The sequence below is a fragment of the Mya arenaria genome, chromosome 15 (assembly GCF_026914265.1).
Source record: "Mya arenaria isolate MELC-2E11 chromosome 15, ASM2691426v1".
NCBI classification, from domain to species: Eukaryota; Metazoa; Mollusca; class Bivalvia; order Myida; family Myidae; genus Mya; species Mya arenaria.
In genome coordinates this window covers 23,149,542-23,165,921 of record NC_069136.1, presented here as the reverse complement: position 1 = coordinate 23,165,921, position 16,380 = coordinate 23,149,542, and the positions used below count along the sequence as shown (strand labels likewise).

Here is a 16,380-nt window from a genome sequence, read left to right as displayed (position 1 = left end):
ATTTTCTTGTATACATATAACTCCCGTGGAATTTCAAGGTAAAGGTCAATTATGGGAGTCGTCAGTAAAATATGCCATACAATAATGTTATTAAGTAGGTGATTTCATATTGGCCTAGTTATTAGCTGTATTTGCCTGAGCCCGAAAGGGTGTGTCACTAACAAATTAAATAAAAACCTCTCAAATAGAGCAAACGTATTCAGATTATTTTAGAGAGGGTGTGCTTTGTGAGGAGTTTCTTTTTCAAAGCAACCGTTGCAACAGTAACTTATTATCAAATTATAGGGCGAGTGTTCAGACGTTTGTTAAAGTTAACAATGGCTGTCAATGGTATTAACCACATCATTGTTAACTTTCAAATAAATATTGCTCTGTATGTTTCACAGATATAAAAAAACACTTATGAATTGCAGTTTTCCTAGCAAGAGTTGAGACAACTGTTTCAGCTGCACTTGTTTAATTAAAATATATGAACACATCATGACATATATTTCAATTTTAAAAGTTAACAACGATTTCGTTAATTCCATTGTTAACTTTAACACAGTTCTGAACAATCCGGCCTATGTCTTTAATTATTGCATCTTTGCTCATAATAACAGTCTATGTGCAGTTCCCTTGCCAGATTTTCCTAGCGGCCGTCGTTGTAAAAAGCTGGTTAGCGATAAGCATTTCCCATTAATTCACAATTTTGGAATGAATATTGAATAATCTTTTCAACAAATGACAGAGGTTTCAATAAAGAAAATTAGGCACTCGAAAAAGCTGACATTTCTAAGGATAATCACCAAAAAATGTTTCTCTCCGTGTGCCAATCTGGGGCATGAAATTAACCAAAATCTGTGATGTCGACAGGAGATGAGACGGGCACGCTACTGCTCATGTACCATTTTGTATTCATGATGGCAGTAATTGCACATGACTCTTTCAACATGTTGTAGAATTTTAAATTTAATAACATCAGTACAACAACATAATTTCAGAGAAATTTTGTTTCTTAGAAAATGAAATTCCAATGTTATATTTATTAACATTTGACCTTATTTTCAAATAAAAATTATTATCACAAGGTACACCTTGTTCTCGTTTTAATATTGCCATAACGTGTATATCTGTAATACTGCATTGCTCTATTTCTATTGGTCAGTTAAAATATCACTAAGCATGTTTGTAAACAAATTCATTGGCAACTTAATATTACTAAATCGGCAATATTCAAGCGAGTCATACATTCAACTCTCATTTTGTAATTTAATGATTAAGATTTATTTGAATGCAGTACATTATTCATCTAAACCTTAAGAGGAATGCGTGGGAATGCGTGGTATTTCGTCTTGATTTCGTGAAAAACATTATAAAGACGTTATTTAAGTACTAATGTATTTAAACAGGAAATGACGTCATGAACTTAGAACAAGAAATGAGGTCATCTTACCTGATATGACGTCACAATTTAAAACAAAGCAAATTTCGTGTAAAGTATAGCTTTTAGATATCATATTTATCCGATATAATTTAAGTATGTGTTATACTTATAAACTGAATTAAAACGACCGGATGTATCTGTGGTTTTAATTATTCAGGGTCCTTTATAGCTGCACGAAGCGCAAAAATAGGATATCTTTGTGATATTCGGCTCGTCACTATGGCAGGTTTAAACTATTTGCTTTTTTTCTTGAAAATACATGTTATAAAAATAGGCTGACAAGAAGATAAAGATCCTATATGCATACTGTGTTCATGAGCTCTTAAATAGCATATATAGTGTTCATTCAGATTTTATCTATGTCAACCACGTTCGATATGAGTAAAGTGATCCTAAAGCTTTTAATTAATTTGTCGCTGGATTATGTATAATTTACATTTTAACGTGCATAAAGAATTCATACGATTTTAGGATCTTGTCGTAAATTATAAGTGATTTTGCCGACCCAAACCGAAATGACGTTTACCGGAAACAAGATGTAGTATCGAAAAACAGCGTCGCTTACTACTCTATGCATCATCCGATTAGAATAGATACAGTACGAGTTTTTCTTTAAAATAGCTGTTCGTCCTAGAGAAACAGTTTCTTACGTCTGTAAAAGGCCCTTTTTTCAATAGCTCTGCTTTGGTATAGTCGTATAAGAAAACTTTTATCGTTTTTCTCATATTCATATATACTGTTTACACGTTATGTTTAAAGTGGCACTCTTATTCAAAGTCAATACATACACTTGTATAACAAACTTCAAATTTGACTGATAAACGTTGAACTACTTACTAAAAAATGTATTTATGGAAAATATTAATTACTGATAACAAGACTGTGACCGAGAATTTAATAGCAGAAAGCGCAAAAATAATAAATGATTGGTGAATGCTAAAAGATTTACCGTGGTCTACTATAGTCCCAAAAGGTAGAAATACCGTGTTTTATGCACCTTTCTTTTAAATTAAAACTCAGTATCCTTCATATTAACCATTTATTCAGCCTTTTTGGAATATTAAAACAAACTTATTAATTGTGGTAAATTCTTATTTTGGAGTAAGAGTGCATCATTAAATTTACCTCTATCTTTGGTCATAACTGGGTAGAATGTAACATGCATGATAACATTTGTGTTCTAACTTTGAATTCTAAAAAAAATAAAAATTATGGGCTGGTTGATTGCACTCAATATTTAAATCGATCGATAACATTGTTTCCATTAAGAAGATGAATATTCGTAACATTATTATAGTCTTTGTGTTTGTAAGGAGTTCGACATTCGGTTCCTTGCATATTACTCTCAACAACGATATGACAGACACGCTTGTATACATTGGAACCATCGGTATAAGTTCAAATTTAAATGTTTGCTTTCAGACATAATTCAAAAAAGATAAGAACAGTACCTTTAAAATGTTCTCTTCGTATCTTGATAATTTTAGAAACGACAGAAATACTTTCTCTGGCACTTCGTACTGTTCCCCTGACATAACGCTATTAACCGGTTGGTGTTATAAATGTTACACTCGCGTGGGATTCTCAGCACCTCGGCCTTTATTTAACAGAATTGACCTTGGGAATTAAAATGGTTTATAAAAAAAAGTCCATCGTGACCAAGAAAGAAGAAGTTCAAACAACAATGCAATATGAACGACAATTACAGAATGATATGCTTACTAGTACCACTGATTTTTGTGTAAGTCATACTTTTATACCTTATTAATCCGCCTATTGCCCACTCCCTGCGTCAGCCAATAATGGTAAGTATCCTTAGACAGTAAGATGACCTGAAGTAATATTTTAATGAATAAATAGGGGCTCTTTAACTCCCCCCATTCTTTATCATTAAAATGTTACTTCAAGTTCTCTTACTGTTACGGAGGAACGGTTTTAAAGGGGTCTGAGGAACTTAATGAAATGTCATTTATTTTTAGCGGGTTGGATTTCCATTTGACATTTGCAGAGGTAGTAAAAATCTCCAGTGTTCAGTGATAAATATTAAGAACACAAGTACGTCTGACTGTACATAGATTGATAGTATGTACGTCAAGATATTTTGGAAACATGCTTTTTTAAAAAGTGTCGGTATTTTCATAGCCTCTAATGGTATACGGAGCATTCAAACTTTTCTGATCGTACGAAAAGTATATGGCTTTCTCCGATTGGTTTAGCCGTTGGGTAATTTTTATGTTGAGTCGTTTGGCTCATATAATACGGACATGTTTCAGCCTAGTTGGGCATATTTGCATCGGGCCCAAACAATATTATGTACCTTAAAAGTAAGAAGAACTTTTGCTTTGTTTCCGCGCCTAGAGTTTTCTTTGAGTGATTTGTTAATTATTAAATGTTTTAATTACCATCACCGCAAAGTTGGTCGGCAGCTTAGTGGAACTGTTGTTTGTACATAACATGTATTGTGTTATTCAAAGAGTCATGCCATTTACTTGCAAATTAAGATGTATTCTTTAGTGAAAAGATGGAGTTTTTGTGTTTACTTAATGACATGCATAGTCTGGGAGGTGTCATCATTGGTTTTCGATAATGCATTTGATTTCTTACAGATGTCTCAGTTATTTCTTGTCTTATATTTAAAACAAAATAAAGGAACATGTTGATCTTAACAAAACTGTAATTTACTGCAATTATACTTATTTGCATTTAATGGAGTCAGACATAAAAAAAAAGTTTTATTATGTGTGAAAAGTGATCAAAAAGCTTGGAACAATAATAAATATTTGTTCAAATTTATTTTCTTTTGTTGTTTAATTAAAAGAATGTTAGAAGGTCTGGAATACATTGCTTAAAAGCTTAAGTAATCTGACTAAATATTGAAGGTTTAAGGCTTTTGTTTATTAGACATGTTCAATTGAGTAGTCATCAGAAACTTTCAATGTTTGGGTTTATCAATAGCCTATATAGGAGGAAAATTGAGGTCTATGTGAAACATGATCTTCCGTGATAAATTACTATTAGAAGACAAGATAACAGCCATCTTAGCTTACTCAACTTTTTTTATTTTTAATCCCACGCACTTTGGTAAGGTACTCTATTTATTTAACTAACTGGGTGGCTAGTTCAAACCTTGCCCCATCCCAAAGCCATAGGACTGGTTTACCAAAAAAGTGCCGTGCGCAGCCCGAACTCTATTATACTGAAACAGTGACATGCATGGCAATCAACTGATTCAGCTGACTTGGCGGCTCGTTTACACCCACCCCACTACCACATTGCACAAAGTTCTGTACAATGCAAGTCATGCTTTTTTACAGATCGAAAAATCCTGTGGTTTAAATGGCAGGAAAAGCAGAAAAATAAGCAAATTATGACTTTTAAATCATTTAGTTCATACAAGCATTTAATCCGATGTATTATTTTAAGCATATCTTTGACTCATTTCGATTATATCATGTAAATTGTATGTGTACTCACGATTTTTCAAGTGAAATCAGAGTGCTTAAGGTATACAACAACATCTTAATATTCAAATGCGTACATACTTTGATGTTATAATTAGTGTATTCCTTAAAAGAAACACATATACCTTATCAACACAATTCATTTCCATGTTGTTTATTACAGTACAAATGCGCTTTCTTTAAGCCGCGGATTGCAAATGGTGTTCATCGCCGACGGCCTCATCACATTTTCGCATATCCTTACTACTATTTACGAGGTCTATCTCGAAGAATGCCGGAGGTTGACAAATAGTTACGATTGCTCTGGTAGGTCTAAAAGGGGTCGCTTAAAAAGTTCAATATGTCGAGTCGTCTTTTTTCTTGCAGAAAACAAACGTTTGGACCAACAACTAACATCCTTGTGAAAAAAATGATCGTGAACTGATCAACACACTTGTTATTTGAAGTTTCATTAATTTAAAAAAAAAATGAAATAATTATATCGTATGTTATCGCTTCTTTGTTGACAATGATGATCTTGTTAACTCCTTGCAGACTATTTATAACTATTTCGTGTTCTCAGATTGTGCAGTTATGCATAAACCTCGAAATTGTGAACCATATTAAACTTAAGGACTTTCATCATTATTATTTTTTTTATGTTTAACAGTTTGTTTGCAGGCAAAGCTGTAAATGCTGAAAATAAATGCTGTACATACATGAAGAGGCTGTCCTGATCAGACAGAGAAACAGAAATAGATTATGATTATTAACTCGAGACTACCACTCTCTACTGGCTGATACCTTTAGATGATAATAATAAAGAAAATTAATAGAAAGTTAGACTACCCGCAACCGAAAACTAAGAATTCAACTCTTCCACTATAACCAGCTATAAGGTTCAGGCATTTGTGCATTTCTGTTGAGAAAATAATAGACAGGCTTTATATATTCGCTTCTAGTGTACATTGAATCAGCGATGAGAAACAGTGCCATGTTCACCGACAAAGTCCAAGCAATAGGGTATCAAGTAAATATACTGTCACTTCATAATCGGTCACTATTATTCAAACATTATGCAAGACTCCAATAAAAAAGGGCATTCTAATTCATTCTATTTTATCACAACCAAAATTAAAAGGGAGCAAACGATGGAAGCTATTTCATTATTGAAGCATTGACTCTATTACAAGGTTTTCTCCCATTATTATGAAAGGGCGGTCATATTATGTATACAGAAAGCAGTAAGGCATTCGGCGTTCTTAAGTTGTTGATGTGTCCATGAGCAATCAGAATGATCTGGGGCCAGTTTAGTACAATGATGCTTTTTATTATGAAACTCTATGATCACACAGTTTTAATCCTTTTATTTTATAAGGCAGACTGTGTGGGATGTTCATAGTTTCTAACAATGACTGCATCGTATCTTTGAAAAGTTTTTGCATTAGGTGCTCTGAATTGTTTCCCTCCGTCTGCAGATAGAGTCATAGAAGTACTTTGGGTTTACCTATACTTTTATTATTATTTGTTTTATTGATAAGTTTCCTCAAGTTAATAAATACTTTGATAAGATTTACCTTTTGCGTTTTATCTTTTTGAAGGATTGTTAGGATAAGAGTGAGGTTTGTGCACATACACTGGTTTAAACCCCAGGCCCCGATTTCTCGAAACTTCTTAAACTGCTTAGATTAGCAACGAGTTTAAACCCATTATTCGGTTTAACTAAACCGCTTTGTTAAACCGAATATCACGAAAGCGTTTAACAACCGGTTTAACTAATCGAGTATAACGCGATTATCTTTTTGGTAGTTTGGGTTAAAAGCATGGATACTCTTCAAATAGAGGTAAAGCGCGACCAAACATCATAAACCTGTCAAGTCGTCTGTTTACAACGATGGCGTCCTGCAATAAAATAGCGAAAAAAAGGTGTGCAAACTGGACGGACAAGGAAAAGGCAACGGCTATTGGTCTGATTGTGGAAGAGGAGGGCAGAGGATTGTTCTCAACGTTCCGTGGGGCCTCTCAAGGTGCACACGAGAAAAAACAAATGTGGGAAAACATCTGCCAACGCCTTAACGCGTACGTACATGCATCTTTTAATGACTATTTTTTCCATGCTGAAATTGGCTTAAAACTCTTGTTTTGTAAACAACCAATGCTACATATTTCGATCCAGTTGACCAATAATTTTAGGATAATAGTATGTTAAATCTCGAGGTACGATAACATGTATTTTTGATCCAAAGGCAAACAGGATGAATCAAACTGGGTTTGTTTTTTAATTTCAGATCAGGACTTTGTGTCGAAAGAAGGTCTGTGGAGGACATCAAAAGCATGTTCAAAAACAGTAAATCTCTTGGTATGTATAAATGTCAAGTTCTTTGAATAATGTCTCATTAAAGTCTTGAAAAAAACGCTTGTTTAAACAAATATCATGAATGATTGAAAGATCATAACACAACTTCTGATTTAAACTGATGTAATTAATTATGTTATAACAACTGAAATCAGTCCGCTGTATGTTTGCACCATATGAATAATTATGTCTTTTTTCCAGTAAAAGGTAAATTAGATGCAGCGAAAAAAAACAGGGAGTGGTGCTATCAAACTCTCACCAGCTGAAGAGGTCTTGGCAGACCACCTAAGGGATGTCAACCCGCGACAAATAGACGGCATCCCTGGGGGTGTTGATACGTATGTTACAGGTATAGAACACCCTAATTTTTGACAATAATTCAATAAAACATTTTAAGATGCAGAACATATCTTCAACCATAACTGCAGCAATCAAACTGTTATATCTATTCAATCACCTTTTTAATGATTTAAATGAGAAATACAATATTTTTCCTTTTTACAAAATGTATATGTTAGCATAACAAGTCATGTTTTTGTACTAAACAACTATGTATTTAAAAAACAACAACCATGTATTCCAGTTTCATCGGTGCCAGAAGTTAACATGCCTTATACTCCAACGGAGGATGTTACTGTTATGCCATTGGGTAAAATTGTACTTTATTCCTTTGTTCAACATACACCTTATCACATCTTATCCACGCAGAACATGCTTTAACATTTACAATCGATTTCAACATTAAATTGATTTTACATCTTATAATGCATGCTTGTTTATACTGTACAATCAGCCATTTTGTACTCTTGTTGTATTGGTACCTACTTCTGAAGATAATTATAAATATTTCACTGACAACGTGTACACAAATAATATATGCAGCAAATGAACAACATAATATTCCACTTTTGCACACAATGACCAAGTATAGCACCCACAAAATTTCTCTTGCAGTATTCTCTGTATCAGCTGTACATGAAACTGCGTCACCTGACCAACTACAGCCACCAGTTTCTTGTCCTGGTACCAGTCGAGCCTGTGACCCTGCAGAGGCTCTTGAGAACAGTTTTGTCTATGATTCCCCAAGTAACACGTGAGTTACATTTGAATCTTGAGTATACTTTAAATGTTTATAAATGTAAATTTAGAGACAAAGGATTCTGATCATATCTTGTCTGCATGCTCAGTCATTTAAATTAGACTTCCGGATTCTTTTACTATTGCATGAAATCATATTTATGAACAAGCCCTGTTATATAAAATATACTACTATATAGTGGGTGCCGGTGGCCAAAAACTGCAGTGTGACAAGCACACTTAGAAGTGGCGGGAGTGGATTTGACCGACTCGTCGGCCGGACCATTGATTGGTAAGCCCTGTCAACAAGCTGTATGATAGAGTGTGGCCGGAATCTGTACCGGTTGAATACCTCAATTTCTGACATCACTTCCAGCGGGTTGGTTCGGTCCTGGAAAACTCGCGGAATCGGCAAACCAGCGATACGGTTACGAATACGCCGAATTCGGCGTCTGATGTCGGCCATTTTTAATCCATCTATAACGCGATTAAACCAACAACAAAGCAGGTTTAGCTAACGGGTTTAAGTCAATCGGATTAAGCGCGTTATTTGTTTCGAGAAATGCAACGGAATTACGGAATGGGTTTAAGCCAGTTACTAATCGGTTTTGGCTTAGTAAGAGGTTTAAGAAGTTTCGAGAAATCGGGGCCAGTAAATTTACATTTTACTGACCGTTCCTAGGCGGTACCTAACAATTCTTCATAAACATACCTATTTTATATATAGTATGTATGCACTGTGCTGTTTGTGGAGTTTTGTGCTGTTCTTCTATGTTTCTTGTTTGTGTCTTTGGCGTTTGCCCAGTGCCACTAAACCGGGTTTATGTTTAAACGTTTTGCTACTGAGCCTGTTTCTGTAGCTTTTTGCATAGATATTGAAGGAAAATTGCACCTTCTAGAAGTGGAAACGTGAAAAGCAAGTTGACGCCGTCTCTCGTCGAAGAACACATGGACTAAAGCACCACCATGTATCGTTCTCTTGATCTGACTTTCAAAAACAATACACTATTTGTTCCTACTCAGGGAATGAACTAGAAATGAATTCAAATAAAACATAAAAATACAAACCATTGGGTCAGTAAATCAGAGGTCAAGGTCACAAAGTTGTTGTTTTTTTGTAGAAAGGAGACCATGTGCTTTTATGGGACATATATTAAACGATGCAAATGCAAGTACGATACAGTTTCGTCAAAAAATAATTGGAAAAGGTATATGAAATTAAGTAAAATGTAAACATTTCGAACACTTGGCACGATTTATGTTTCTTTAAATTCCTATAGAAAGTGTACACTTTCTCCTTTACCGAAATATTAACTCTAGGAAATTTTGAATGATTTCGGACGACGATTCTAAATTCTAAATTCTACAATCAGTAGAACTCCACAGAATTGCGTGTGCCATCCTACCGAGAACGCATACCTTTGTCAAATGTAAAGGAGCAGAACTCTGGTGTAACTGGGGATAATTATCTGACGAGCGCTCTGGAGCAAGTATCTTCATGAATAGTTGATCGATAATTAAGTCATTATCTGCACAAGCAATAACGACGGTCTCTTTGTCGCAGAACATAACACTACATTGAAAGGTTGGCGCTGACTAACAGATTACCACTGTATTTTAAGGCTCGGTTTAAAGTCAACAGTCACATGGACATTTTATGCCACAGTTACGTGCAAAGGGTTTAACCTTTGACTATGTTACGTCAATGATAGATGAGACAAGTACAAGAAGCATTTTATTATTTTAATTATTTTTATCATGATTTTTCAAGGGGAAGGGGAATGAGTCTTGAAACTTTTTTCGTATAGTTTCGTAAAGTGTGACCTAAATCCGTATATCTAGAAATCAGCTGGTAATTTGGACTTATCTGTAGATGACCGATATTGTTTTAGGGTATGTATGTCAAAGGATAAGACCACAGCCAAGATTTTTATGAAAATGTTGTACGCAAATCAAGTTATTTTCTGCAAAAGAAAAACGTGTTGCTGACGCCGCAGATGCAAAATTATGCCGGGCTGCTACGATGTCAAAAATACAGAATTGCAACCTTAAGTTAAACGCACATTCCCCAAATATCAAAAAAGAATACGAAAATGTTGAAAAAATGCTAAGAACTTAACTTGTTTCTTTTATCAGTGGAATATCAATAATACAGCTATGTGTTTAACTCCTTATATAAGTGAAAATGGTTATTATGTTGACCTTATAAGCCAAATTGCCATTTTGATAAAAGTTAATACCAAGTCATCCAAAGCTAGTTTGGTTTTCATTTAAAATGATTTAGTGACCTGTTAAACAATGTGTCAATCAAATGACAAAGTGACAATGTGTTACACAAGTGTACAATTTTATTCAAAAACCAGTGACAAACAACGAAATATGTTTGTTTAACAAGGAAATTCTGCAAAAATCACAGCAGAAACAAAAACGACCTCTTCCCATTTATTATTATTGTATTTTGAGAAAATATCCTGGTGATTAAAGCTATTTGTATACAATAACTCGATTAATTTATTATGAAAGTTAACAAATTATGACAGTGTTACTCCAAACAACAGTTATCAAACTAACTATCTTATTAATGATTCGTTTGATACATACTTTCTCCCGGTTATAACTCTTGCCAAAATATATCGTAAAACAAAACATCCTTACTCATATACGTGCGTTTAACGATATAGAATGTGTTTGCAACCTTAGTACATGTCATACGTATAAAACACTCCAAAAAAGTTCTCCGTGTCGTTGACTTGTAAATGTTGCGCATGTGTCGTGTGAATGGATATGCGATCGTACTTGTGAAATCGAAAAACCGCCGAAATAAAGCTATCGTATTGATCATCACTTGTGCGGCACAACGTTCTGTTTCTCTGCAAAAGAACAGTTTCCGATCCATACTTATGTGAGAATCGGTACAAAACGTGGGAAAGTTTGGCCGTAAACGGTGCAGACGGATTCCGATGTATCCTTAGCTTTGACAGTACAACGTATGTACCGTCCTGTCTGATGAATATCTCCCCTTCCTCTTCCAAGTGTGTTATATCCCCATTTGTTGCTGAAGCACCGTTCTTATTCCACCGAACTTTCCGGAGGTCTGTGATAATAACAATTAAAATATTCACTTTAAACTTATCTTTACAGTACATAATGGTGCATCATATCTGTAGAGCAGTACATGTACGTAATGCAGAAAATGAAAACGTATATCTTTAATTTGAGAAAAAAGCCGCGTTTTTTGACATCGCATTATAGTATATTGTACCGGTCTACCTTTGACTAACATGGAGGTGTTGCAAAGCTGAAACTCATCTGTTTGAAAAGTCATTTATGTTTGATAGGCAACAGTTAATTAAACCATTTGTGTTATTTTTCCCCTTTTCTCTGAAAGCCCAAGCAGACTGATATGCCAGTCGGCTTTCTGATTTGAATTTTCTTTCACAATACGTGAGTAAATTTGTATGGCCCTCAAAAACACATATACGCAAACCGTATAAAAATGCATGTGCATTTCCAAACAAACTGTGTATATTGGGTAAGTTTTCGAGTACGATATTACATGCAATATTCATACCAGTTTGAAATGAGGACCCGACGTGGTCAACAAGGCCAACAACTTTTGCTCGAGGCACGTTTTCGTCTAGCTGAACTAAGTCACAGTTGTTTTTCCCCAAGATATCTGTTATTAATTCTGAAAAAACAAAAGCATTCTTGAGGTTTACGATTGTGGAAACGAAACGCCCGGACAAAACAAGCTAACACCGGAGAGTTCAGGTTTACTTGTGTCCTTTAATTCATTCACAATACTGAAGGGATTGTTTAAATGTTCAATACCTGCAGATAAACCAGAGTTGTATTCGTAAACCTGCTCATCCATCTTCTAGATGTACAAAATAAAAAAAAAACTTATTAACTTAATTGCAGTTGTTTATCTAAGAATGGGTTTGAATTAGCAATTGATACATGTTGGAGTGTGTTTTTGTTGTTTTGTCTGTACATTAACTGCCATATCGGAACGATAACCTAGTAGGCGGAGCTTAACGGTACAGCAATCAGCCAGAATTGAATATGAAACATGATAGTGCATTTATTACTGTACCCAATAGTTTTTTTTTAACTCAAGCATGAATATCCAGTATTCGTTTATATTAACATAATATATTAATGATCAAGACCTTGTTATTTGTTGAGGTATGGGTTTATGGTATGAGTATAAAATTTAAGAATGATCCATTTCAAGGCTCTAGCCAAATTAAAAAGAGATGTCAACGAGTTCCTATTACTTGAATAATAGGTTATATGTACCTTCTGAATTCGCATCCTCAGAATTTCGTCAGTTGAAGCACAGCAAGAAGATTGGTCTTTCGCAGACCGTAATCTGTCGATGTCTTCAGATGAAACAGCGGGGAACCCAGGGAAACTTTGTAAATCATCACATGACATACACATGTTAGTTGCATGCCTGATTGTTCTCTGACTGTTTTTATTTGCCAATGCGCTTATTATTGATACAAATGAAATACACAGGATGCAAGTAAATAATATGCTAACAAATGCAAAAACTTTTAAAATCGTTGACAATGCCATTATGTTGAAATAGATAAAAAATATATCAAAGGTAAAAAAAATGTTTTATTGCAGACCCACAATAGAAAATTCTCAGAAATGAGTTTCCCCCAGGTAAGACAGTGTATAATTTCATCAAACCAACCCAAGAAGCTGTGGGTTTAATTCCCACCATGGATACTTTCTTATTGCCTTTTAAAATGGACGCCGGTACTAGTTTATGTTAAGGAAACGGACACGGGAGTATTCATAAAAGCTGTAGGGTTTCGCCACAATCGAGCTGAAAGGCCTAGTTTAAGGAATTTTTAGCATGATTCTCCCCTGTTTAGCATATCCTGCTTATTGCACTGGTGTCACAGTAGGGGCCAATTTCCTGTGTATTTGTTAATTGGCTCAGGACCATTTAGGGTCTAATCATATAATGAAACCTCCAAAAACTGCACAGTAGTCAGATAGTCAGAACAGAGATCTAATAAGACAGCACAAGGCAATTGGATTAAGATACACAGAGGTTTTGTACTATACACCGATTTGAGAGTGAGGGGGTCACGTATAGATGGCTTAAACTAGGCCTTAAAAACTGCACTCTCACAGATTGAACGTTTTGACAACTTTTTTATTTTTTGTCTTTGAATAAGCCATCTTTTGCGAAAATTCATGGAAACCAGTTACATAAGACTGCTGACAAAAAATAAGGTCGCAGATTTTTATATTTAAGTTCAAAAATGGATGTTTTATGCATTTTTCTTAAACCGTTAGTAACGGTTTAGGCCATAAAACATTAATTTTCGAACGGAAATATGAAACCGGTGATCTGATCTTTTGTCAGCAATCTTTTGGTTTTGCAGATATTTACGCAAGAATTTGCTCTTTCCAAGACAAAAAATAAAAAAGTTGTAAAATTGGCATATCTGTGAGAGTGCAGGTTGCAGCTTTAAGGGAAGTATTGTAAATTAAACCAACCCGAATGATATGGCGATGTTACATTGAAACAAACAAATACTTTTTATCTAATTTAATGTAAGTTGGCATTATCCTACTTCCAAATGATAATTGCTAATAAATTTCAATCGCCATCTAAAATTTAAATCAAACTTAGATATGCATCGATCCGTAGTAGAGGTATAATTTGATGCAATCAACATTGTAGAGCCGAGGGGAAACATGTTGTTTACTTCATAATGAAGGTCATGTGATTTGCTACCATAAAGAAATATTTTTTACAGCATAAATAAATAAGAATAAGAGAAAAAGTGTAATCTATTAAAGTAGCATGCAGGTGATTCTCGAACCTGAAATAAACAAATTACCAAATTGTTATAATTATTTATTGTTGTTAGTTAAATTCAAAGATAAGACTCTTGAACCAACGCGCCTGAGTAAATGACAACACAAAGTCCTATGTATGTGATTGCACGAGAACATCTTACTTGTGCTAACTGATAATCTTTTGGACTTGTTAGACAACGTTTTCGTCTACTGCAACGATGTATTTCACCTGTAAGTAAAAATGTACATGTACGATTAAAATAATTGTGTGCAGTGATTTCACAAAGATCGTAATTATTTTGTATAACATGCTTCGTATCAAAACAAAGAAAAAACTATCGTTTATTCAAATACATCCTATATGTTAAATAAAGAAATATAGCAAAATCAGCCACACGACATGCTTCATCAACACAAACAACTGGTAAATCCCCACCCCCAAATGCCCCCGCACCCCGGGATACCTAGGCCAAGCCCATTCCCCGCTATTTTCGGAGCGAAAACAAAACCACCGCATTCTCTCGCCGCCTTTAAGGTTAAAACACGGCCAATTTTCCCCGGTTTACCCCCGGGCTTGGGGGTGGGGGTGCGTGGTTACAATTGACTGGTGCATTAGCCTTTCAAAATCGGAAAGTGGATGAAGCAGACCATACATTAATTTCTGATTTGATCTGCTTCTGAGGTTCAACTGGGACTGTTGAATTAATATTACTTTATCGATAATAATGATCACTCCCGACATAAAAAGTGCGTTGCAAAATCTCCCACACTAAGTATTCAAATATTTATCAAATTTCTGCAGTGTTGACATTTTTCACCGGGATTATGACACGTAAATTGGGTCAACATTCTACTTCCGTGTGATAATTCTTACTTGCTTTGTTCTTTACATGCATATTATGAATACTTTACTGTTTGTATTCCAAAATGTTCACATTGTTTGTATTTAATGACTTCAAAACGGTAGCATATATGCCTTTAAAAGAAATCGCAGTTAATTATTGATTTTATTTTCCTTCCTGAACACGAACATACATTTTAAACGATTATCAAAGAACTGTATCCATTGCATTGCGATCCCTCGACGAGATCCTCTCTATGAATGTCCCGTAAGAATGTCCTATGTCGGACTTTCCTACTACACGCGGTATTTAAAAGTAAAACAATTTCAAAAGGTGAGCATTCCTCCGTATAACCCCTGTACAAAATACAAACATACAGATGCATCGTAAATAACTAACTTGAGTATAGAGCGTGTCTTTAAGTTGCTCGATAATTTCTTCTTACGAATTATAAACGTTGAGCGGAATGCGCAGACAGTTCTTTTCCTGGGGTCTTTATACCACCTTTTTCACGGCCATGACCTAAAAATTGTGTTTATTTTCAAGCGTGTTTACTCATACCTTAAATTTTAAAGTGACTCGCTCATGTTTTGGACCAAACATTAGTTTTTCCGGTTATGCAACTGAAAATACTTATTTATCATTATTTTACTCTATGATATCGAAATTGTAGAAGGGAATAAGTTATAGCAAAAAAATGTATTTTGGTTTAAGTGGGGTTCAAACCATCGCCGGTAAAGTCAGGAAAAAAGTAGAAAACAGCCAACTAATTCTAACCGCCACCGGGACTTGACAAGCATTGGAGATATGTTGACCTGTTAAAGATACATTAATAACATCACGTGATAATGTCAATCAACCAATCACGCAACACTACAGCCGTAATTAATTTTAATTCGCGTTAGTACGTAGTAACGCGATTGAATATTGTGGTCCTCAAAGACGATATTTGAGCAAATATCAGCTGAAGGGTCCCAGCTTTTGGTAGTTTTGTTTAAACACTCCTAATGATTTGCCACAATTTATTTGGTAAATAAAAAAGTGCATGTTACTATCCATGAGCGAGTAACTTTAAATATAAGACACAGGTCAACGTACTATAATATATATATGTAAACTGATACGCAGAAAAACAAAATGTTGGCCACGTTTACCCACAATGTTTATATCTAATACCAGTCGAGTCTGGTCGCAATCTTTTGTAAACAACTCGGTTTATAGGCCAAGGCTTACAGATTTAAATAAAATATATCGATTGTGAACTCATGGGTATTATAATCTTACAGTGTTTGCCTGATAAAGAAATGGAGCGAAAATGCGTTATTGATATATGGTCAAGACAGCACTGTAAAACCTTATTTTTCCCAGATCATATTCTTCCCACCTGTGAAAAATAGCATCCTATTC

General features: G+C 34.8%; 2 protein-coding genes across 3 annotated transcripts; one reads left to right on the top strand and one right to left on the bottom strand.

Moving 5' to 3' along the window:
• Positions 1 to 6,781: 6,781 nt before the first annotated feature.
• LOC128219208 (uncharacterized) lies at positions 6,782 to 8,755 on the top strand. The gene is made up of 6 exons (XM_052927021.1): positions 6,782 to 6,945; positions 7,155 to 7,225; positions 7,424 to 7,571; positions 7,806 to 7,871; positions 8,177 to 8,308; positions 8,676 to 8,755. Exons 3-6 carry the CDS (start codon positions 7,439 to 7,441, stop codon positions 8,753 to 8,755), a joined length of 411 nt encoding a protein of 136 aa, XP_052782981.1. The 5' UTR covers positions 6,782 to 6,945; positions 7,155 to 7,225; positions 7,424 to 7,438.
• Positions 8,756 to 10,629: 1,874 nt separating this feature from the next.
• LOC128220452 (uncharacterized) lies at positions 10,630 to 15,460 on the bottom strand. Of its 2 annotated transcripts, none has more exons than XM_052928856.1 (6): positions 15,373 to 15,460; positions 14,293 to 14,360; positions 12,602 to 14,154; positions 12,131 to 12,176; positions 11,871 to 11,987; positions 10,630 to 11,393 (listed from the first exon to the last, which is right to left on the bottom strand). In XM_052928856.1, exons 3-6 carry the CDS (start codon positions 12,881 to 12,883, stop codon positions 10,996 to 10,998), a joined length of 843 nt encoding a protein of 280 aa, XP_052784816.1. In that variant the 5' UTR covers positions 12,884 to 14,154; positions 14,293 to 14,360; positions 15,373 to 15,460; the 3' UTR covers positions 10,630 to 10,995. The 2 variants fall into 2 exon arrangements, with proteins under 2 accessions (XP_052784816.1, XP_052784817.1); XM_052928857.1 differs by lacking the exon at positions 15,373 to 15,460 and adding an exon at positions 15,167 to 15,287.
• Between the last annotated feature and the right edge of the window lie 920 nt (positions 15,461 to 16,380).